This window comes from Salmo trutta, chromosome 11 (genome assembly GCF_901001165.1).
Source record: "Salmo trutta chromosome 11, fSalTru1.1, whole genome shotgun sequence".
Classification (NCBI taxonomy): Eukaryota; Metazoa; Chordata; class Actinopteri; order Salmoniformes; family Salmonidae; genus Salmo; species Salmo trutta.
In genome coordinates, this window is record NC_042967.1 from 17,215,847 (window position 1) to 17,241,384 (window position 25,538).

At 43.9% G+C, this 25,538-nt stretch overlaps 1 protein-coding gene across 4 annotated transcripts in view; it reads right to left on the reverse strand.

Moving 5' to 3' along the window:
* Positions 1-25,538, reverse strand: part of LOC115202333 (zeta-sarcoglycan) — a 329,855-nt gene that overhangs the window by 22,327 nt on the left and 281,990 nt on the right. For all 4 annotated transcript variants that reach the window (XM_029766420.1, XM_029766418.1, XM_029766421.1 and 1 more), the window contains 2 exons: positions 25,045-25,117; positions 3,659-3,782 (listed from right to left, as the gene is read on the reverse strand). In XM_029766420.1, the coding sequence (XP_029622280.1) occupies positions 3,659-3,782; positions 25,045-25,117 (197 nt within the window). The remainder of the gene's footprint in view (positions 1-3,658; positions 3,783-25,044; positions 25,118-25,538) is intronic.

Genomic DNA, 25,538 nt, shown 5'->3' on the forward strand with positions numbered 1-25,538 from the left:
TAATGGAATATTTAGAACTTTTTTGTCACGAAATGCGTCGTGCTCGTCACCCTTCTTTACCCTTTCGGATAATGTCTTGAACGCACGAACAAAACGCCGCTGTTTGGATATAACTATGGATTATTTGGGACCAAACCAACATTTGTTATTGAAGTAGAAGTCCTGTGAGTGCATTCTGATGAAGAACACTAAAGGTAATAACATTTTTCTTATAGTAAATCTGACTTTGGTGAGTGCTAAACTTGCTGGGTGTCTAAATAACTATCCCTGTGATGCCGGGCTATCTACTTAGAATATTGCAAAATGTGCTTTCACCGAAAAGCTATTTTAAAATCGGAGTGCATAGAGGAGTTCTGTATCTATAATTCTTAAAATAATTGTTATGCTTTTTGTGAACGTTTATCGTGAGTAATTTAGTACATTTTTAGTAAATTCACCGGAAGTTTGCGGGGGTATGCTAGTTCTGAACGTCACATGCTAATGTAAAAAGCTGGTTTTTGATATAAATATGAACTTGATTGAACAAAACATGCATGTATTGTATAACATAATGCCCTAGGTGTGTCATCTGATGAAGATCATCAAAGGTTAGTGCTGCATTTAGCTGTCTTCTGGGTTTTTGTGACATTATATGCTAGCTTGAAAAATGGGTGTCTGATTATTTCTGGCTGGGTACTCTGCTGACATAATCTAATGTTTTGCTTTCGTTGTAAAGCCTTTTTGAAATCGGACAATGTGGTTAGATTAACGAGAGTCTTGTCTTTAAAATGATGTAAAATAATAATATGTTTGAGAAATTGAAGTAATAGCATTTCTAAGGTATTTGAATAACGCGCCACAGGATTCCACTGGCTGTTACGTAGGTGGGACGATTTCGTCCCGCCGACCCTAGAGAGGTTAACGCTGTTTCTGACTTTTGTGACACCTCTCCTTCTTTGGAAAATGGCTGTATGGTTTTGTGGCTAGGCGCTGACCTAACATAATTGCATGGTGTGCTTTCACTGTAAAGCCTTTTTGATATCGGACACTGTGGTTGGATTAACGTGAAGTTTATCTTTAAAATGGTGTACAACACTTGTATGTTTGAGGAATTTTAATTATGAGATTTCTGTTGTTTGAATTTCATGCCCTGCAATTTCACTGGCTGTAGGCCAGCTTCCCAGAAAGGTTATTAATGGAAATCCCGGAGAAGGCGATAAGATGCTCCTGAATCGGAAACCCGAACCCATTTGGATTTAATTCCAGCCTCTCCAAAGTTTTTAAACTTGAATGTAGCTCCTTGAAGTGCAAGCTGCTGACAACATCGATTTCGTGTTAAGCCCCGGTGTCCGATGTGGTTTGCCTTCCCTTCCAAATTGACAGAGACATCTATTTTCTCCTCTTCTCCCTCTTCTTCTGTCAACGTCTTCCATCACACGAGGAATAATTGAGAATTAAAAAGAAAGAGAGAGGAAAGTAGGAGCGGTAAATCTAATTGGCTGTGTTCCCCAACTTCCTCATAGAGGCCCATAAGTTGTAATTTGTGTGGTCGCCAGGGCTGGACTGATGAGGGAGGAAGTCGATGCAGGACGAAGACAGGAAGGTCAGGACGCGTCACTGGCTGTCACGGCGCACAAAGGCTGACAGAACTCCGTCACGCTAAGGCTACAGAGAGGTCCATCTGTTTCATAACACCCCTCGTTGTGCGTCAAAGCCCACGGATTGCCGACAACGCTTTGTGTCAAGTGTCTAATGCTCGTCTTACACTCTCTATGATCGTCTCTTCTCCTCTTCAGGGTATTTTCCTACCTCTAATGGTAGACCCTGATGAAGACAGACAGATCTACCTCTAATGGTAGACCCTGATGAAGACAGACTGATCTACCTCTAATGGTAGACCCTGATGAAGACAGACTGATCTACCTCTAATGGTAGACCCTGATGAAGACAGACAGATCTACCTCTAATGGTAGACCCTGATGAAGACAGACAGATCTACCTCTAATGGCAGACCCTTGATGAAGACAGACAGATCTACCTCTAATGGTAGACCCTGATGAAGACAGACAGACCCTGATGAAGGCAGACAGACCCTGATGAAGACAGACAGACCCTGATGAAGACAGACAGATCTACCTCTAATGGCAGACCCTGATGAAGACAGACAGATCTACCTCTAATGGTAGACCCTGATGAAGACAGACAGATCTACCTCTAATGGCAGACCATGATGAAGACAGACAGATCTACCTCTAAAGGTAGACCTTGATGAAGACAGACAGACCCTGATGAAGACAGACAGACCCTGATGAAGACAGACAGATCTACCTCTAAAGGTAGACCATGATGAAGACAGACAGATCTACCTCTAAAGGTAGACCCTGATGAAGACAGACAGACCCTGAAGAAGACAGCTTGTCTAAACGTTGGTTATTAAATTATTGCATTTGAGCTCTTAGAGTGTGAGGCTCTCCTTTTTTTTCAAGTGTTCTACTTCGCTAGCCAACACCTCACCTAAACAGGTGTGCATTTCTTTCACCTCCAGATCTACCTCTAAAGGTAGACATTTTTCTATCTCCTATACAGGAAAGAGAAGAAAAAGAAGAAGGGAAGAGGAGAAATAAGAAAAAAATTGCCTTTTTATAGTTAAGTGACGGGATACAATGATCTATTGCCGGGGATGTTGGAAGTTAATTAAATAGCCGGTGTAGTTACTAAAGCCAGGCTGGGGGCCTGGAGCTGAAAGGAGAGAGGAACACATCTCAGGAACCAGCGAGTGTCCATCTGAAGGTGATCCTGTAGCAGCAGGGAGAGAGACTGAAAGTCTGACGCTTGACTTGTTTAGGACCAGTCACACAAACCAGTTCCACTTCAGCAGCGGCCATTGTGCTTAGCATGCAAACAACATGAAGGGAGAGGGGACATCATGGAGTTGGATAGAGGGTGCACTTCCTGAAGTGGAAGTGGACATTGAAAAGACAGGAGATGAGACCCTATCTATCTAACTCTATGGGGGGGGGACATCTACTTATCACACTGGCCTCTAACCTGTGACCTCTCGCCTGCCCCAGATGCATTGTGGGTCATAGCAACAAGGAAGTCTAATAGAGATTGAAGTGGTGCTTTAGGAGTTAGGAGTAAGTTACCTTCTAAATGCCACTAACATTTACTATGAGACGAAAGGCTCTTCCCAAAACCATCCGTCCCTCCCCCTGAAAACAAGCTTTAAAAAGAAGAAGATGACAAATAAGTCAGAACTTGCTTCGTTATTTTTTCTCCTACATGTTATCAAACTATCACAGTCTTGGCGAACACTGCTTTTCTTTCCGAGTTAATTACAGAGCTAATGACAAGGTTCGCTCCAGTGAATTCTCGACAGCGCGCTGGGCCACAGACCGAAGGGCAGACAGACAGAGACAGAGAGACAGACAGATAAAAGGCACCTCATCATGACTGCAGCGTTAATGAGGTCACATCTCTCTCCCAAATAAATGGAGAGGAGAACAAAGCTGGACAAGGTTGCGCTGATTGATGGAGCTCTTTAGGTTAATAAGACACTTAATGAACTCCTGCTACTAGCATCGCTATTGTAGCCCTCCTAAAACACACACACACACCCACCCCAACAACACCCCCACCCCAACACACTCCCACCTGACCCCCGTCTCCCCCCTCTCACCTCTCCTTCTGACGACTGGAGCAACAGGTCTTTCCGGCAGGAGGCCTTGAAGTCGCCCACCCCGGCGTTGACCTCCACCCCTCTGGGAGCCTCCAGACTCAGGGTCCTGGTGGGAGACTCCAGCCTGCAGAGAACCAGACATCCAGGGATTCAATTAGACAATGAATCACTTTAGATTCAATGCATGGGTGACTTGAGGGATCAATAATGAAAACATACTGTACAATTAGAATGTAAGTTGCCGATCGGAAAAATAACTGAACTGAAACTTTTTTTAAAGCAGCATTTCTTTAAAAAGTATTACACAGATCTAGCTGAGAAGATTTGATTGGACTGTGATGTGAAAGGGAGGGGGGACACTAAGTGATACACAGGCACATTAGTACACATATTTTCTCACTGTTCCTCTCTCTCTCTGTCACACACAGGCACACACACACACAGAGACGGAAGCCTGGATGGGAAGTCTCCCTGTGGACTGAGCGGTCATCTGGTCCACTGGTCCATCAGGTTAGCTGGTCAAACAGGCCTCGGATAATTAACCACCTGACAGAAATGAATATATCGACTTAACGATCCCTCCTTCCAACTTCTCTGCAAAAAAACCTTCATAGCCTCTTTCTCTTACACAGTCAGGATATCATACAATATCTATGAATAGCTCTGGTACTTTCGGCCGTTTTAAAAGAGGAATTCAATCAGGTCATTGATTTTCTGTTGCTGCTCCGGCTGCTGTTCCGCTCGGTGATTCGGAGACAAAAAAAAAAGTAAAAAGTTTCCATTCATCCAGAAAGCCAGGGCCTTGGTGGTGATTCTTTATATGAAAAGACACCAGGGTCAGAGACTGTAGGTCTTATCGGTCCAATTCATTATCACGCAGGAGCCGCCTTCCTGCGTTCCCGCGCTCCTTCTCGCCGGCGAGGAGATCCGCCTTGACCTTCAACGCCGTCCGCCACGGCTTGTTTTATGCGGCGGACATATTTTTTCTAACATGACAGAGACGGGCAACGAGAGAATGCATCAACACAGTTATCGTCTTAATTTGATAACTTCTAAAAGCTCAGGGGGGTACGGAGGGGGAGGTAATGTAATAATAGTTCTGGTGCGTACACATTGTAAAGTAGTGAGGGAGGGTGTGACAGACAGAAACCATAGTCAGAAAAACTTTCTCCATGGCGGTTTCAGTCGCAATATAAGTTAGATGTTTTCCAGGCGTATATAGCTTGACATTCACCTTGACCTTTCTCCTTTAATGGCCCTGATGCCGTATCGCCATGTTACCGTTTGAGATCTGAACCCATGACCTTTTCGGTCCAAAAAAACCCACATCACCCTTCTGTGTCGCCAGTCGGGGCGACATAAATTGTTTAAAGTGTCAGAGAGCGCTGAGCGATACAAAGGTGTCGTCTGGCAGGAAGAGTGAGCCGACTTTAACGATGAGAAATGGTTGGAAAATGACATTTTCAAGCCTCTGTGACTTTTGTGACTACTTTTTTTAAGTCCCCATCTCCAAGAGTAGTTCTATCCCGTGCTACACTCGCTCCATGAATCTCTCAGAGTAAAAGAACAGGTGAGAGCCTTCAACTGTGTTGTAAAAGTTATAAAACTCATAACACTTGTCACAGAGAGACAGGTACGGGGGATGACTCAGAACTATGGTTAATAGAGTATATGGGTACATGGAGGGTGGGGGTTCTGATCACTGAAAAGTAAATGTTGCATTTCGTAAAACTCAGAGCACTTAAATACCGAATGCCAGTCAGGTGTAAAATAGTGTGTAGAGCATGTGTGAGACTGTGTATGTGTGTGCCCGCAAGGCAAGAGAAGCAGGGAGGTCACCTGAAGGTGTTTCAAGCCTTCTCTCCGTCTTCACATTTACAAACCAATGCACTGTGATCCTGTTTCTAACCATGATCCATCCACTATAACCTACTACTAACTACAGTAGATTCCCTGGCAAATCCTTAGGTTGGGTCAAAAAATGACCAAAAAAAGACTTTCGCGTCCCGCCCGTCTGCGGCTGTGAAATGTAGCCTGGGAAATTGCACATGGCAGTGAGACCCCGGGAATTTTTGTATTTTAATTTCATGAAAATGTAATTTCATGGCTCCATGCATCCCATCGGTGATAATTGAATCAATAGTGAAAAGACTGGGGTCCGTCCTTCGTTTCTGCCCGTGCCGCTGACGTGACATACCCGACGGATGTGTGTCAGAACTTATTTGCATGCTTGCGGAAAGAGAGAGAAACAAGAACAGAGAGAGAGAGAACACATATACACCCTCAAAGTAGTAGTCACTGAGCTCTTCAGTAAGGCCATTCTACTGCCAATGTTTGTCTATGGAGATTGCATGCTCTGAGCTGAACTTTATACACCTTTCAGCAACGGACTTGGCTGAAATAGCCGAATCCGCTACTTTGAAGGGGTGTCCACATACTTTTGTATAAATAGTGTATACACACCCTCAAAGCAGTAGTTAAATACTATTTTATTACACAAAAGCTTCCAGTCAGTCTCTCGTCACATTTACATAAAACATCCTCATCTGGCTGTCCTAATATGGACTCCATACTTCACATACTATGTCCTAATATGGACAATCCAGTACAAACCACCAACTGAAACGCCAGGCTACGCTCTGAGAACAGCAGCTCTTACACGGCTAGCAACACAATCAGAACAAGGCACAAGCAGCTCTTTAACTTCCCATGGTGCACTGGGGCTCCCTGCTGAGAGTGTGAGTGGCTCAAAGCGGAGTGCCAGTAAAAGTCGCCTACCACAGAGGCTAACATGTCCCGGGGTGAAAACAAACAAATGTATTGAAGTGGAACTAGTAGGGTGAGAGTAAGAACAACAAGATGATATGTGAGCAGCCAGACTTAGACACCTTTAGGGTTGGAAAATGGCAGTAACTTTCCCAAAATTCCCAGGTTTTCCAGAAATCTCTGTGGAAGTTAGCAGAATATTTCATCCCTACACCTTGTTCAACATAGACTAGCTAGGCTTTTAGGGCAGGTTCTCTGAACCTAGAGATTCTCTATTCCTTTTTAGTTCAGGAATATGTTGAATCAGTGTCCGGTAAACCGGCCCACATTAGACCAGGGGTTTGCAGCTACTAGGTGTGCAGGCTTTTGTTCCTGCCTAGCACTAACAAACCTGATCCAAATAGTCAACTCACTAACAGCCTGAACCATAATTAGCGGAACCAGGTGTTTTAGGGCAGGGCCTGAACAAAAGTCTGCCCAGCCATTACATCCAGTCAGTCATGTGATCAGGAGAAACATATGCTTCATATTTGATGAGCTGGAAATACTAGTCTTTTTGAATTGGGTAAAAGAAAAATGAATGGAGAAATAATCTATATGTGGTTTAATCTCCCATTTTATCCAAGCTTGAGGGAATCTGTTGAACTACTGCATGCCACCCCTCTGAGCGACCATATGCTGACTCATACTGCCTCCTGCTAGGAGGAGAGACACCATTGTTCGTCTGCCTGAAATGCCTGTCAGGCAGTCTAAAAGTATTGATGAAAACACTTCCCTTAAAGGCAAGATAAAAAGAGAGGGAGAAAATGAGGACGGCGGGAAAAGAGAGGAACGGAGGAAAGGAGAGGAAATTAGTAAAGGAGGAAAGGAGAGGAAAGGAGGAAAGTAGGAAAGGAGAGAAAAGGAGAGGATAGGAGGAAAGGAGAGGATGACTGTTCTTGGAGAGGGACTGAAACGTCAGGCGCTTTTGAGGTGATGTGACATTTCAACAGAGAGAGAGACATAGGGGAGGGAGAAAGAGAGTGAAAGAGAGCAAGATAAAATGGGTAATACGAGCTAGCTGCTCACGTTATTCTATCTGTGCTAGATGTGTGAGAGAGACAGAGAGACAGAGAGAGAGATGGTGAGGGAGCCGTAACAATGTGACATATTGTTCCACATTCAGTGTCATTGCCTCTTTCCCTGGTCTCACGTGGTGGAGGGGAAACGTACTACATTCTCTCACTCAGCACAAAAAATAAAATGCTGGGTCAGATGTAAGGTATTTGTGAAGACAGCACAAGGCCTCTCTCCTCCTCCCAGTGGCAGTAACAGCTGCAGACTCAGGCTCAGTCCCAGGCTCAGGCCCAGGTTGAAGTGAAACGACACATAACGTCAGAAAGGCCGCTAGCTAAATCAGTGCAGGCTTCACAAGAAATCAATGGTTCAGGCTTCTGGGGCGCTCAGTCAATCTGGCCCATGCAGCCCACCTCTGGAGTGAGTCTATACGCTATAGGAGACGATGGATAGGGTGAATATTCTGCTGTGTGAGGCCGGATTCATATATCCACTTCCAGCTGAAGTGGTTGGTGGGGTAACAGGAGGTATTAAAACAGCTGTGAATCATTATAACTGGGGCCAGTAGGTTTAGGGTAAGGATAATCTAGGGTGTATATTCTAGGGTAAGGATAATCTAGGGTGTATATTCTAGGGTGTATATTCTAGGGTAAAGATAATCTAGGGTGGATAATCTAGGGTGTATATTCTAGGGTAAGGATAATCTAGGGTGGATAATCTAGGGTGTATATTCTAGGGTAAAGATAATCTAGGGTGGATAATCTAGGGTGTATATTCTATATTCTAGGGTAAAGATAATCTAGGGTGTATATTCTAGGGTAAGGATAATCTAGGGTGGATAATCTAGGGTGTATAGTTTAGGGTAAGGATAATCTAGGGTGTATATTCTAGGGTGTATATTCTAGGGTGTATATTCTAGAGTAAGGATAATCTAGGGTGGATATTCTAGGGTAGATATTCTAGGGTGGATATTCTAGGGTGGATATTCTGCTATGTGAGGCTGGATTGGTATTCCCTCCTATCTGAAGTGGTTGTTTCACTTTCTAAAGTTATCAATAGCATGGCATTAAAACTAGGGTAGGAAGAACTCAGACATTCAGTTAGGAGTCGGCTCATAACTTGAGATCTGTAGCAATTGGAGATTTGCCAGTGTATGCCTGTGAAACTCCAGTTAGGATTTGAGTCAATAACTAGGGCCCGAAGTTACTAACACCATGAACAATACTGCACACTGCCCTATCCAATCTGGACAAGAGGAATATCTATGTAAGAATGCTGTTCATTGACTACAGCTCAGCATTCAACACCCTAGTACCCTCCAAGCTCATCATTAAGCTTGAGGCCCTGGGTCTCAACCCCGCCCTGTGCAATTGGGTCCTGGACTTTTTGATGGGCCGCCCCCAGGTGGTGAAGGTAGGAAACAACATCTCCACTTCGCTGATCCTCAACACTGGGGCCCCACAAGGGTGCGTGCCCAGCCCACTCCTGTACTCCCCGTTCGCCCATGACTGTGTGGCCACGCATGCCTCCAACTAAATCATTAAGTTTGCAGATGTTTGCAAGCTTGATTACCAACAACAATGAGACAGCCTACAGGGAGGAGGTGAGGGCACTCGTAGTGTGGTGTCAGGAAAACAACCTCTCACTCAACGTCAACAAAACAAAGGAGACGATCGTGAACCTCCGGAAACAGCAGAGGGAGCACCCCCCTATCCACATCGATGGGACAGTAGTGGAGAAGGTGGAAAGTTTTAAGTTCCTCGGCGTACACATCACCGACAAACAGAAATGGTCCACCCACACAGATAGTGTGGTGGAGGGCCTCTTCAACCTCAGGAGGCTGAAGAAATTTGGCTTTTCACCTAAAACCCTCACAAACTTTTACAGATGCACAATTGATAGCATCCTTTTCACCGCCTGGTACAGCAACTGCACTGCCCTCAAACGCAAGGCTCTCCAGAGAGTGGTGCGGTCTGCATAACGCATCGCCAGGGGCAAACTACCTGCCCTCCAGGACACCTACAGCACCCGATGTCATAGGAAGGCCAAAAAGATAATTAAGGACAACAACCACCAGAGCCACTGCCTGTTCACCCCGCTCTCATCCAGAAGGCGAGGTCAGTACAGGTGCATCAAAGCTGGGACCGAGAGACTGAAAAAAAGCTTATATCTCAAGGCCATCAGACTGTTAAATAGCCATCACTAACACAGAGGCTGCTGTGTACATACAGACTCAAAACATTGGCCACTTTATTTATTTAACTAGGCAAGTCAGTTAAGAACAAATTCTTATTTTCAATGACGGTTAAATGCCTTGTTCAGGGGCAGAACGACAGATTTTTACCTTGTCAGCTTGGGGATTCGATCTTGCAACCTTTCGGTTACTAGTCCAACGCTCTAACCATTAGGCTGGATCACTAGTCACTCTAAATAATGCACTTTAATTATGTTTACATATCTTACATTACTCATCTCATATGTATATGTATATACTGCTGTGATATCGGTTTTGGCTGAAACACCACTTAACATTGGTTTGGCTTTACCTTTTTAGTAAGGATTCACTCTCTGTATACAAAAGCTCATGTTACAGAACAACAATATACTATAGGGTGACCATGACTGCGTTTACACAGGCAGCCCAATTCTGACCTTTTGGCCCAGTTATGGGCAAAGGAGCTGATCTGATTGGTCAAAATCCCAATTACTGAAAAAAGATCAGAATTGAAGGTGGCCAATCCATTTAGATCCGACTCGCAGATCCAGGTGTTGCCAGTAAATCTAACAAAAGCCCCTGAATGTCCCAGCTGGTGAGTGTTTTCAGAGTGTTAAAAAAAAGAAAATGGCTGAAGACGATAATGATGTTTTGGTTGGAAGTAAAGGAAGAGGACAGGTGATTAGACTAAGCCGGAGCTTCTCTCAGTCACTACATCTCTCCTGGAAGGCTACTGATGGCTCAATAAGTATCATTTCGATTTTTTTTACCAGGAAGGCAGACAGACATCAATATGCCCGGGCCCCCGTGGGCCCCCAAACCGTCTACGCCCGTCGCCGCGGTTACGTCTGGAGGGTGTCAGCAGCTGTTGTGGCCGCGTAGAGAACAGAAGGCGTGTTTCGGCGGTGAGATAGCTTGATAATATCAGGTTTTCGGAGCCCGTAAAAATTGTTTTCAGTTTCAGTAAGACTAGGAGAAATGACCAGAGGGTGTTTCGGTTTGAGACGAAAGAAAACAGAAACTGATACACAGATACACACAGATTAACTACAAACACATGTACACACACACACACACATGCAAATGCATTGTGTTTTAATCTAATTTATTTCCAATTGCCCCCTGAAGAAGTGTATAACCAAACATCAAATGAAGAACGATAAACACTGCGCTCCATTAACTGCAGCTTGTTCCAACACATGCTTGAGGAGACAGGGAAACTCCCAGCTGGCTACACACTGTACTGTAAACCCATTTATCTGGGGTGGACCGGACACATACAAACGGACCATTTTAGAACACAGACCGTCTGCTTCACTCAGCTAAAATCTCTCACTCTGTCTATAAATTCCCCTTTCCAGAAGAGGGGTTCTTGTACAGTAAGAAGGCCCTCTGATGAGCTAGCGCTAGGTGGAAGTTGGCTGCAGATACAGATCTGGGATCAGTTTCCTCTCTCCACATCAAAATCTTAAAGTAACTGTCCAGTGTTTCCAGATTTCCATGAAATATGACTTAAAATGAATTACAATATGAGTTAAATAGTTTTCCTTCCCAAAAGTTAAGTATGTTAAAAATCAGCTTTTCTATGTTTGAATTGTGTGGGCGTACCCCAACAACAGAATGGTGTGGACGTATACAGGTCATTAAAAATATCCATGACAAGTAAACAGCTGATTGGCCAGCTGAGCTTTTTTTAACCTGTTACATCTAGGGGGCAGTAATTTCACGGCTGGATAAAAAACGTACCCGATTTAATCTGATTATTAGTCCTGCCCAGAAACTGGAATATGCATATAATTATTAGCTTTGGAGAGAAAACACTCCAAAGTTTCTGAAACTGTTTGAATGGTGTCTGTGAGTATAACAGAACTCCTATGGCAGGCAAAAACCTGAGATGCTTCTGTTCAGGAAGTACCCTGTCTGAACATTTCTTGCCCTTCTTTATTATCTCTGTCGTTTACAAAGGATCTCTGCTCTTACGTGACAATTCTCACGTCAACAATGGAGTCTCACAGCCCGGGAAAAACAGGAATGATGTCATTCAAAGCCCTGGCTGAAGCACACGAGAGCAAATGCTGAGTGGTCAGTCAATGGACTAAGCCTTAGGCGCGTGACACGCCCCGCCCCCGGCTTTTGGTTTTTTCCTCAGTTTACAGACAGGCAGATTCCCGGTCGGAATATTATCGCTTCTCTACGAGATAAATTGCATAAATATTGGTTTTAAACAGCGGTTGACATGCTTCGAAGTACGGTAATGGAATATTTCGAAATTTTTTGTCATATTTTGCGTCATGCTCGTGGCCGAGATTTAGCGTTGGGATAGTGTCTAGAACGCACGAACAAAACGTCGCTGTTTGGATATAACGATGGATTATTTGGGACCAAACCTACATTTGTTATTGAAGTAGAAGTCCTGGCAGTGTATTCTGATGAAGAACAAGCAAGGTAAGAACATTTTTCTTATAGGAAATGTGATTTTGGTGAAGGCTACACTGGGTGGGTGTCTAAATAGCTAGCCCTGTAACGCCGGGCTATGTACTTACATTATTGCAAAATGTGCTTCATCCGAAAAGCTATTTTAAAATCGGACATATCGAGTGCATAGAGGAGTTCTGTATCTATAATTCTTAAAATAATTGTTATGCTTTTTGTGAACGTTTATCGTGAGTAATTTAGTAAAATCACCGGAAGTGTTCGGTGGGAATGCTAGTTCTGAACGTCACATGCTAATGTAAAAAGCTGGTTTTTGATATAAATATGAACTTGATTGAACAGACATGCATGTATTGTATAACACAATGTCCTAGGTGTGTCATCTGATGAAGATCATCAAAGGTTAGTGCTGCATTTAGATATGGTTTGGGTTTATGTGACATGATATGCTAGCTTGAAAAATGGCTGTGTGATTATTCCTGGCTGGGTACTCTGCTGACATAATCTAATGTTTTGCTTTCGCTGTAAAGCCTTTTTGAAATCGGACAGTTTGGTTAGATAAAGGAGAGTCTTGTCTTTAAATAGCTGTAACATAGTCATATGTTTGAAAAGTGTAAGTTTTCGGATTTAGAGGAGTTTGAATTTCGCGCCCCGCCCATCATTGGATATTGGAGCAGACGTTCCGCTAGCGGAACGTGTAGATGTAAGAAGTTTTAAGTGTATTTTAAGTGGGAGTTTTCTTCAAATGTATGCTTTGGCCACAAATACAACTATAGGACAAAGGCATGTCCGATCAACCCCAGGCAAAGGGTTTTTATTGCCACCCCTGGGTGTGCGGAGAACCTGATGGTCGTAAATGGAGAATTACATCAGAGCAGGGAAGAGAAAAGGGATCTAGCAGTGGTATTCATAGACTTTGCCAAGGCATTTGACTCAGTGGCCCATGAACACTTAATCCATGTCCTGAAAGAGAGGGGACTGGATAGCCATATAATCTGACGAATCAAGGACTCCTACGAGGAGGTGTGCACGAAAATAAAGGTGAAGGAAGGAACCTCACCGCCAATCGAAATGAAAGTGGGAGTGAAACAGGGAGACCCAATGTCCCCCCTCCTCTTCAACATTGCGGTAGACAATCTGACTCGCAAGCTCGAGAGCATGGGAGAGGGCTACAGGTTTGGGGGAGAGAAGGTGACTACCCTAGCATTTGCTGATGACTTGGTGCTTATGAGCAGCTCTTGGGCGGGCATGCAACATAACACCAAAATATTGGAAAGTTTGTCAACTTTCTGGCCTATGTGTGCAGCCAAAAAAGTGCCATGGGTTCATGGTGAGACGCGGGGGAGTAGCATTCACCGTCAATAACTGTCAGGCATGGACAATCGAAGGGGAAAAGCTACACCTGATTGACCCAGATAAATCAGAAAAATATCTGGGCATGAAAGTGAACCCCTGGCTGGGGATTTCAAAGCCGGATTTGAGAGGATAAATCCTAGAGTGGGTCAGCCGAATCAATTAAGCGCCACTACAACCGAGCCAAAAAGTATGCATACTAAACGCATATGCAGTCCCCCGAGTGATATATACGGTAATCCACGGGGACATCGGGACAGTCAAACTAACTATCCTAGATGGGATAGTTAAAACAGCAGTAAAAAAGTGGCTGCACCTACCTCCGTCAACCTGTGACGGCCTGCTCTATGCTAGGAACAAAGATGAGGCATTGTGAACAAAATGCTAGGCATTGTGAAGTTGGCAAAAATGATACCAGCAATCCAGGCGCGAATGTTATTTAAACTGTCAGTGTCGTCAGACCCACTGACAAGGGCGGTAACGGAATATACAATGCCACAGGAGGAATTTTCAAAACTGTGGATACGGGCAGGGAGAGTCCCGAAGCAAACTCCGAAACTGGGAGAAAGCCTAGATGCTATGACGCCAGTCGGGGAAGATGGCTCAAGCACAAAGGGAGCAGAGGTGGAGCCAAAAAAGCACAAGCAGCTGTGCAAGAATCCCTCTAACTGGAGGTCGAAAGGATTTGAGGATTGGGCGGCGCTGCCAATCCAAGGAAATGGAACTGGCATGTTCCACCAAGACAATATCAACAACAGCTGGCTTGCAGATCCAGCAGCGGTGCGATTTAAACAGCGACACTATGTAGCTGCGCTTAAACTGAGGGCAAACGTATATCCTACAAGGGAGACTGGCTCACAGGCGGAACAAATTGGAAGACGTATGCAGAAGGTGTGACCACAAGCTGGAAAAAATATCACACATATTAGGGCAATGCCCGGCAGTGAAGGCAGCCAGGCTGAGAAGGCACAATCTCATTTGTGACCTACTCGCCGAGGAAGCAGCGAAAGTGGGGTGGAAAGTCACCAAAGAGCTGAGAGTGAAAACGAAGGAGGGGGGTCGACGTGAGCTAAGTCATACAGGATTCACTTCCTGACAACCAAGAAAAGGTGCCGCCAGTGGGTTGGGTTCCACTGGTGAAATCTTCTAATCTTGACTCAGCACAGCCTCAGAGGAAGGGCCACTCCGAGGAGCCTGGTCCTCCCAGGGTTTCTCCATTGGGCCCGACTAATAGGGTGTTTTTGCTCCTGGCCGCTGTACACCGTCTCAAACGCGGGTAGCTCCAAGGACTACAGGCTTGGTCAAGGAAACCATTGAAGTACAACTGTACCCTGCCGTCTATCCACGATATGGAGCGTACCAAAGGGCCCGTTAGCAGGGAATTCCGCTGATTACGCCGAACCACCGCTCGTTCAACTAAGGCTGGGTTAAAGCTAGAGAAGAGGAGTGAAAAGGGAATTCTAAACCCCACAAGTGTGTTGCATTGTGGGGAGTAAGTAAGGCCTCTGGTCAGAAGGAAGGCAGTTGATGCGCAACTAACAACGCAGAATTTTCAAGCTCGTCGGGTTTGGCCCAAGCGGATGTCAAAGTGAAGAAATCCATCCGGCGGAACTCCTGTCGCGGTGCTGTGCTCCTCATATCAATATGTAAATATCAGCGACTCGCAGGTTACAGCAAGAGCAACTATGACGAGTCAACAACATTATTTTGGTATAACAGAATATGAACTTTTCAACGTGAGATTTTCAGTGGACAGTTACTTTACCTACTAGGGAGTAGGAATGCAAAACTGTGTGTAGTGTTGACGGAATCCTATTGTGATGACGTATGCATTCTTAGTCTATTGTCTGGGCTGTTTGCTGATCCAACCGAGCCATTCTGAGATGAGCGAGAGTCTTGCACCCGGCTCTCCATCTGCTATAAGAGACCTGGGTGTCCAGCCTGCTGCAAAACTAACATGTCAGCAACCAGTCCACAGAGCAGCGTAACCTCTGGATGGGTTCACAATGACTGACAGACACACGGCTATATACAGAGGCTGGTACTCGCATACACGCACACACCAAACACACACACACACCAAATTATTTACACACACACCAAATTATTTCCATATCCCAACTCTGTTCAGGCCTTTTCTTATGCTTGTAATGCCTCTTTCAGTGTAACTAATTAATGGTTGATGGAAGAGGATGGTAGAGAACATCCTTGTTGCTCAATGTCCCGGTAAATCTGCCTGATAATGAATAAAAGGCGCTTTGGTTTTTGTCATAAAAGACCCAGATGGCTTTTCCTGTACATAGCCCACATACTAAAGAAATACAGCGCCGGCTGCATTGACCTTAGCCAAGGATTTTCATTAACTTCCAACCCACCTGATCCGATGGACATTATTATTAAAATGGGCCACAAAAGTGAAGTGAATCGTCAAGCTTCCCACAGAACCAACTTCCGTTCCGAGCCAAACCTCCATGAAACTTTACCCTACTTTCAGTCAAACTTAGAAAAAACTTTCCTAAAGAGCCAAGTTCACTTCTGAGAAACTTTCCCAAAGAGCCAAGTTCACTTCAGAGAAACTTTCACAAAGAGCCAAGTTCACTTCAGAGAAACTTTCACAAAGAGCCAAGTTCACTTCAGAGAAACTTTCACAAAGAGCCAAGTTCACTTCAGAGAAACTTTCTCAAAGAGCCAAGTTCACTTCAGAGAAACTTTCCCAAAGAGCCAAGTTCACTTCAGAGAAACTTTCTCAAAGAGCCAAGTTCACTTCAGAGAAACTTTCCCAAAGAGCCAACTTAAAACTTTGCTTCAGGAGCATCACTGTACTGCACTGTGGCTTTGGAGGGAAGGGGGATATGTGGGGAAGATCTCTCCCAAAGCCCTTGACTCAGAGTGGGGTTGGAGTCTCGAAGGGGTTCCCCTTTGACCGGGGGTAGGGAGGTAGAGCTGTAAGGGGGTACAGAGAGGGAAGAGGAGGATATCGACTGGACCTGTTCCTCTGTAGTTCTTTGGATGAGGCTTAAATTGAGTCTGGACCTCTGTGAACTCTTTGGCTTTGTCCCAAATGGACCCTATTCCTTATATAGTACACAACTTTTCAACAGGGCCCATAGGGCTACGTAAAAAAGTAGTGCACTATGTAGGGAAAAGGGTGTCATTTGGGACGTACGCTACGTGTCGACTTCCAACAGCTTGATCAATGCTCATCTGATTATGGAGCCAGTGTTAGCTAGTGGAATTAGCTGATTGCTGATGACACGCACTCTCTGTCTTCTGACTCTTGTTTGAGATTTTGTTCTCTTTTATCAAACTCCTGTCTCTCTACTCTCTCTCTCTCTCTCTTCTTTTACTGTCTGTCTCTCTACTGTCTCTCTCTCTTCTTTTACCTTCTGTCTCTCTACGGTCTCTCTCTCTCTCTCGCCCTCTGTCTCTCTACGCTCTCTCTCGCTCTTCTTATACTGTCTGTCTCTCTACTGTCTCTCTCTCTCACTCTCTTCTTTTACCTTCTGTCTCTCTACTGTCTCTCTCTCCTTTTACCTTCTTTCTCTCTACAGTCTCTCTCTTCTTTTACCTTCTGTCTCTCTACTGTCTCTCTCTCTCTCTTCTTTTACCGTCTGTCTCTCTACTGTCTCTCTCTCGCTCTCTTCCTTTACTTTCTGTCTCTCTACTGTCTCTCCCTCTCTCTTCTTTTACCTTCTGTCTCTCTCTCTCTCTCTTTCTTTCTTCTTTTACCTTCTGTCTCTCTACGGTCTCTCTCTCTTTTTACCTTCTGTCTCTCTCCGATCTCTCTCTCTCTCCTTTACCTTCTGTCTCTCTACTGTCTCTCTCTCTTCTTTTATCTTGTCTCTCTACGGTCTCCCTCTCTCTTCTTTTACCTTCTGTCTCTCTACTGTCTCTCTCTCTTCTTTTACCTTCTTTTACCTTCTGTCTCTCTCTCTCTCTTTCTTCTTTTACCTTCTGTCTCTCTCTCTCTCTTTCTTCTTTTACCTTCTGTCTCTCTACTGTCTCTCTCTCTTCTTTTACCGTCTGTCTCTCTACTGTCTCTCTCTCTCTCTTCTTTTACCTTCTGTCTCTCTACGGTCTCTCTCTCTCTTCTTTTACCTTCTTTTACCTTCTGTCTCTCTACTGTCTCTCTCTCTTCTTTTACCTTCTTTTACCTTCTGTCTCTCTACTGTCTCTCTCTCTTCTTTTACCTTCTTTTACCTTCTGTCTCTCTACTGTCTCTCTCTCGCTCTCTTCCTTTACTTTCTGTCTCTCTACTGTCTCTCTCGCTCTTCTTTAACCGTCTGTCTCTCTACTGTCTCTCTCTCTTCTTTTACCTTCTGTCTCTCTACTGTCTCTCTCTCTCTCTTCTTTTACCGTCTGTCTCTCTACTGTCTCTCTCTCGCTCTCTTCCTTTACTTTCTGTCTCTCTACTGTCTCTCCCTCTCTCCTTTTACCTTCTGTCTCTCTACTGTCTCTCTCTCTCTTCTTTTACCTTCTGTCTCTCTCTCTCTTCTTTTACCTTCTGTCTCTCTCTCTCTCTCTTTCTTTCTTCTTTTACCTTCTGTCTCTCTACGGTCTCTCTCTCTTTTTACCTTCTGTCTCTCTCCGATCTCTCTCTCTCTCCTTTTACCTTCTGTCTCTCTACTGTCTCTCTCTCTTCTTTTATCTTGTCTCTCTACGGTCTCCCTCTCAATTCAATTCAATTCATTTCAATTTGCTTTATTGGCATGACGTAACAATGTACATATTGCCAAAGCTTACTTTGGATATTTACAATATAAAAAATAAATAAAAATGAGAATCAAAGATTGTCAACGGGACAACAGTAACAACAATAACCAACGGTCAATATAACCATACATTCAACAATAACAATAATCATACAGTTGAGGACATGTGCAGGTTTATTGGTCTGTCAGACACTGTCCCTCAACTTATGGCAGGCAGCAATGTAGTGCGCTGCCAACCCACAGCTCTCTGCGTCCTCCCCCAACAGGATGGGTAGCCTATCCTCATCAGAGAGGTCTTTAAAACCTTGAATAAGGATTTCAAATTTGGGGAAATGACACTCTCTAATTGTTTTATATTTTTGACATTTTGTCAGGAAATGCAGCTCCGTCTCAGGTTCTGCTGTTGTGCAGTGGTTGCACAGCCTTTCCTCTACAGGGAGCCAGGTTTTCCTGTGTCTACCCTTCTCAATGGCAAGGCTGTGCTCACTGAGCCTGTACTTTGTCAAGGTTTTTCTAAGGTTTTGATCAGTAACCATGGTCAAATATTTAGCCATAGTGTACTGTCGATTTAGGGCCAGATAGCACTGCATTTTGCTTTGTGTTTGTGCTTGTGTTTCCCAATAAGCAATGTAGTTTTGTTTTGACTGTGTTGTAATTTGGTTTATTCTGATTGATTGGATGTTCTGGTCCTGAGGCTTCAGTGTGTTAGTAGAACAGGTTTGTGAACTCAGCCCCAGGACCAGCTGGATGAGGGGACTCTTTTCTTTGCTCAGCTCTTGGCATTGCAGGGCTTGGTAATGATATGAGAGGGGGTCACTGTATTTTAGATGTTTCCAAAACTTAATTGCTCTTTTTTGAGTTTTTATTATTAGTGGATATTGGCCTAATTCTGCCCTGCATGCATTGTTTGTAGTTTTCCTCTGGACACGTAGGAGAATCTTACAGAACTCTGCATGTAGGGTTTCAATGGGGTGTTTGTCCCATTTGATGAAATCTTGTTTTGCAAGTGGACCCCACACCTCGCTGCCATAAAGTGCAATTGGTTCAATGACATATTCAATTAGTTTTAGCCAAATTTTAATAGGTATTTCAATTTGAATTTGCTTTTTAATGGCGTAGAATGCCCTGCGTGCTTTCTCTCTCAGTTCATTCACTGCCTCATTAAGGTGTCCAGTTGAGCTTATTTTTAAACCTAAGTAATTGTAGTGTGTACAGTACTCTATATATTTTGTACCAATTGAGAACTTTGGTCTAATTCCCTGAGATCTGGATCTTCTCTGGAAAATCATTATTTTAGTCTTTTTGGGGTTTACTGCCAGGGCCCAGGTCTGGCAGTACTGCTCTAGCAGGTCCAGGCTCTGCTGTAGGCCAGGTGCTGTGGGTGACAGCAGGCATAGGTCATCTGCGAAGAGTAGGCATTTAACTTCTGAATTGTGGAGACTAACACCAGGGGCTGAGGATTTTTCTAGAATAGTGGCCAATTCGTTAATGTAAATATTGAAGAGTGCAGGGCTCAGATTGCAACCCTGACGAAGGCCCCGCCCCTGGTTAAAGAATTCTGTCCTTTTCTTACCAATTTTAATGCTGCACGTATTGCCAGTATACATTGATTTAATTATGTCATATGTTTTACCCCCTACACCACTTTCAATAACTTTGTAGAACAGTCCTGTATGCCAAATAGAATCAAATGCTTTTTGGAAGTCGATAAAGCAAGTGTATATTTTGGTATTATTTTGGTGGACATGTTTATCTATCAGGGTGTGTAAGGTGTAAATATGATCAGTTGTGCGATGTTTTGGTATAAATCCAATTTGGCTTTTACTCAAGACATTGTGCTTATTAAGGAAGTTTAGAACTCTTACATTGATGATACTACAGAAAACCTTCCCCAGGTTACTGTTCACACAAATGCCTCTGTAATTGTTAGGGTCAAATTTGTCTCCATTCTTAAAGATTGGGGTTATGAGTCCTTGATTCCAGATGTCAGGGAAATAACCTACACTCAGGATCAAATTAAACAATTTTAATATAGCCAATTGAAATTTTGCACTAGTGAGTTTGAGCATCTCATTTAGGATGCCATCAGGTCCGCAGGCTTTTTTAAATTTGAGAGCCTGAAGTTTCTTATAGAGCTCCTGGTCAGTAATTGGGGAGTCCAATGGGTTTTGATTGTCCTTTATAGCTTTTTCTAATCCATTCAACTTCTCATGGATTTAACGTTGTTCTGCGTTTGTGTCAATTTGAACGGTGTTGTAGAGTGTTTTGAAATGGGTTGTCCATATGTCACCATTTTGTATTGCTAATTCCTCTTGTTTAGATTTTTTTAGTTTTTTCCAATTTTGCCAAAAGTTGTTTGTGTTTATGGACTCCTCAATTAGTGTCAGCTGCTTGCTGTTGTACTGTGCTTTTTTGGTTCTGAGTGTACGTTTATAGAGTTTTAAAGTCTCACAGTAATGAAAGCGTAGTTCACCATTATTTGGGTCTCTGTGCTTTTGGTTGGATAGTGTTCTAAGTTTTTTCCTTATAATTTTACAATCTGCATCAAACCAGTTGTCATCTGTGATTTTTTTAGTTTTGTTTTTTATCAATTTCAATTGTGCTTCCTTTGCCGTTTGCCTGAATATATAGTTGATGTTTCGTACTGCTAGATTGATGCCTTCTTTACTGTGAGTGAATGTGGTATCCAGAAAGTTATCTAAGAGTGTTTGGATATTTTGGTTCCAGGTTGCTTTCTGGTATTCTTCTGTGCTGTTTTGGGCCCATCTGTATGAATTTCTGATGTTGTACAGCTTACTGGGCTGTGAATGTGTGGTTGTTTCCAGGTCTGTTCTTTTGAGGAACAACGTAATTGGGCTGTGATCAGACAGAGGTGTTAGTGGCTTGACAGTGAATGAGCTGAGAGAGAAAGGGTCCATGTCTGTGATCATATAGTCTACTGTACTGTGGCCGAGAGGTGAGCAGTAGGTGAATCTCCCCAAAGAGTCCCCCCGTAACCTACCAGTCCCCCCGTAAACCTACCCTCTCTCTCTCTTCTTTTACCTTCTTTTACCTTCTGTCTCTCTCTCTCTTTCTTCTTTTACCTTCTGTCTCTCTACGGTCTCTCTCTCTTTTTACATTCTGTCTCCTAACGGTCACTCTCTCTTCTTTTACCGTCTGTCTCTCTACGGTCTCTCTCTCCTTTTACCTTCTGTCTCTCTCTCTCTTTCTTCTTTTACCTTCTGTCTCTCTACAGTCTCTCTCTCTTTTTACCTTCTGTCTCTCTACAGTCTCTCTCTCTTTTTACCTTCTGTCTCTCTACGGTCTCTCTCTCTTCTTTTACCGTCTGTCTCTCTACTGTCTCTCTCTCTCTCTTCTTTTACCTTCTGTCTCTCTACGGTCTCTCTCTCTCTCTTCTTTTACCGTCTGTCTCTCTCTCTCTCTCTCTCTTCTTTTTACAAACCACAGAGGACAATAGACACAAACCACAGAGGACAATAGACACAAATCACAGAGGACAAAAGACACAAACCACACTTACACTACTTTTTAGGATTTAATATGTGATGTAGGAGAAAGAATTTGGGGTTAGGTGGGACCAATATGCAAAAGTTTCAACATTCTAGGAACATGGTCTGGGGTTAATCGAAAGGAGAGGACTTTATCCCAGTTTTCCTGGGGTCCCCGTCAAGCAAATTGTGTCCAAACTTCTAAAAGAGTCTCTATAACTATTGGCGTGTCTATCCTGCTGCGTAGGCTTGGCTGCATCCCAAATGACACACTATTCCCATTAGTGCATTACTAGGACTCTAGAGCCCATAGGACTCTGGTCAAAAGTAGTGCAATTAATAGGGAGTAGGGTGCCATTTGGGATGTATTCTATGTTCATTTGTACTTTAGAGGGTTACACCATAACATACATCATTAGCCTCAAATAGACTCCATCAAGTCATTACATGTATCATTTACTTTAACTGCAAAATCAGGGGACTTTTATAGAGAAAGGGGGAAGAGAAAGAAGGGGGGGGGGCAAACGACCTCGGCCAAAAAGCGGATTTGATCAAAAAAAGAAAAGTAAAAAAGTCATACCAAATCCAAAAATAGAGAAAGAAGCACTGGTCCAGCTAATTAGCAGTGATTCACCTCGATCGCCTGTTAAGTACAAGTCCTAATGAACACACTTATATTAAACTATAAAAAGGTAGGGATATGAACTTGATTCATTTCTATGTTTCCATTCTGCCGAACAATTAATGAGTGAGAGACGAGGGAGTGAAATATGTAAAGCGTGTAATACCGAATTAACCCCCGACGCGGAGCGGAGAGAAAGGCCACGGCCGGTCAGTCAAAAATGTGTCGCATTTCAGTTCACTCAGAGGTAAGGGATGAGATGAGAGTGCCACTCTGAAATGATTCATATGTGTCATGCATTCTGTGTGTGTGCGCATGTGTGTGTGTGCGCGCATGCGTGTGTGTAAGAGAGTGTAGTTGTGTGTGTGTGTGTGTCAGAGAGAGAGTGAGAGAAAGAGAGTAAGACAGAGAGAGAGAGCTCCTGTGAAATGGGGGTCTGTTTCATTATGCCCATGCTTGGTGAGGAGAACAGCGTGTGCTGTGTTAAAATGTGTGTGTGTGTGTGTGTGTGTGTGTGTGTGTATGTGTGTGTGTGTGTGTGTGTGTGTGTGTGTCTGTGTGTGTGTGTGTGTGTGGCAACTACCCGGTGTATTGTGGTTTTAGACGGAGAGAAATCAGGAGAAATTCAAAAGAGACTTCCCAACCAACACCTATATTACAGACAGAGGAAGAGGCCCAAAAGGCATCCTATTCCCTATAGCAAGTAGTGCACTATGTAGGGAATAGGGTGCCATTTGAGATGTACACAGAGAAGGTATAACAATATGATACATAAAACACACCCCTCCCTCCCTCTCCCCTCCTCCATCCCCCCTCTATCTTTATCCCTCCCTCCCTCTCTCCCTCCCTCTCTTTCCCCCTCCCTCTCTCTCCCTCTCTTTCCCCCTCCCCCTCCCTCTCTCTCTCTCTCTCTCTCTCCCCTTCTCTTTCCCCCTCTCTCTCTCCCTCTCCCTACATCAGTCCCTCCTTCCCTCCACTCCTCCAGTCCAATCCATGCCCATCAGTCCCTTTCTCTCCCCAGAACTTAATCTGCCCTGACAATATACAAATGAGCCTGCCACATTTGCATATAAGCAGTTCATAGGTGAATGGAAGCTGCCCATTAGCTCTCCATCTTACCCATCTGTCTCTCTCTCTCGCTCTCTCTCCGCTAATCCACACATTTATATACTGTGGTGTATGCTAACGCTACTGCTATGCTAGCCTGTCTGTCAGTCTCTCTGTTAATCCACACATTTATATACTGCGCTGTATGCTAACGCTACACTAGCCTGTCTGCCTGTCTGTCAGTCTGTCTGCCAATCCACACATGTACTTACTGCTACGCTAGCTAGCCCGCAGGGCCCTTAGGCTATCGTTTTAAAGGATTTTTGCTATGACGTACAATACAGACACTGATACGGAGCTGCTTGACTGTTCAATAAAGAGGATGTAAGTGTCATGGCCGGCAGTCAATGCGGCTGTCGGCCAATGAGGCGAGAGGTATATAAATCGGTGAGATTTGATTGGCTGATGAGAGACCAGCGATCAAATACCTCTGCCATCAAACTGTGTTGAATGGATTCACAATAAGAGTACACAGCTATATTGAATTAAGAGGAGAATGACATGTTCACTTGCTATTGAAGTCTGTACCCAGACGGCGGCGTGAGGCGAGACACCCCCAAGGCAACATCCAGGCCCTCTGGCATCAACATTGTCAGTTGAAAACAATAGAAACCAAACTCTTTTTAGGCAAGCCCACCTGTACAACAGTAGGGGAAACACTGTATATGCCTTTACAGGATCCGTTTTGCCTTTGCCTTATACAATAACAAAATAGATATCAAATAAGAGATATCTGATCCTGGATCCTTTTAGATCGTAGTGATTACATAGAAATGGGGGTTGCTGATTCTAGTGCTGATCTAGGATCAGGTCCCCCTTCTCCATGTAATGTTACTCATGACGATCTGAAAGACAACACTGATCCTAGCAACTCTACTCTGAGACCAGAGGAGGCTGCTGAGGGGAGGAGGGCTCATAATAATGGGTGGAACGGAGTTAATGGAATGGCATCAAACTATCTGTTTGATGTGTTTGATACCATTTCACTTATTCTGCTCCGGTCATTACCACGAGCCCGTCCTCCCCAATTAAGTTGCCACCAACCTCCTGTGGCTGAGACGCTTTATGAATACAGACCCTGGTTCATTCTATCCATCAGCCATTGACTGAGAGGGTCGATGCAGTGTGCCCTCGGTCACTAGCTAAGCCTGTATAAAGCATCTCATCTGATCCTTACCTGGGTTTAATGTAGATGACTGGAGAGTGTATGGAGGAGCAGTCTGGTCAGGACTGTCCTCTTAAAGAGCCGTATAACTGCACTGCACTATAGTCTCTACTGTACGCTCACATCAGGATGACCAATCCGCCAAGGCCGATGGGTTTGTGTGTGTGTGTGTGTGTGTGTGTGTGTGTGTGTGTGTGTGTGTGTGTGTGTGTGTGTGTGTCTATCCATCTACATGTGTGTGTCTATTTGTGTGTATGTGTGTGTGTGTGTGTGTGTGTGTGTGTGTGTGTGTGTGTATGTGTGTGTGTGTATGTGTGTGTCCAGCCATCTGTGTGTGTGTGTGTGTCCGTTTGTGTGTGTGTGTGTGTGTGTGTGTCCGTTTGTGTGTGTGTGTCCATCCGTCTACGTGTGTGTCTATTTGTGTGTGTGTGTGTTCGTTTGTATGTGCGTGTGATCCCAGAATGCTTACTTGAGATCCTGGAAAGGTTCTGCTCTGATGTGGGATGTCTCCACTGAATGTCCGAAGACGACGCCTTCGTTCCCTGAGAAAGACAACAGAAGAACAACATGAGGACAATAGAAAGACAATATAAGGACAATAGCAGTACAATAGAAGCCATAGAAGGACAATAGAAAGACAACAGGACACTAGTAGTACAATAGAAGGAGACAATAGTAGGACAATAAGGTACAAGTACAAGTACAATAGAAAGAGAAGAGTAGCACAATAGGACTATATATATATATATATATATATATATATATATATATATATATATATATATATATATATATATATATATATATCACTGTTGACGTTGAGACTAGTGTTTTGCGGGAACTATTTAATGAAGCTGCCAGTTGAGGACTTGTGAGGCGTCTGTTTCTCAAACTAGACACACTAATTATAAAATAACTCATATGGAATCATGTGGTAACCAAAAAGTGTTAAACAAATCCATT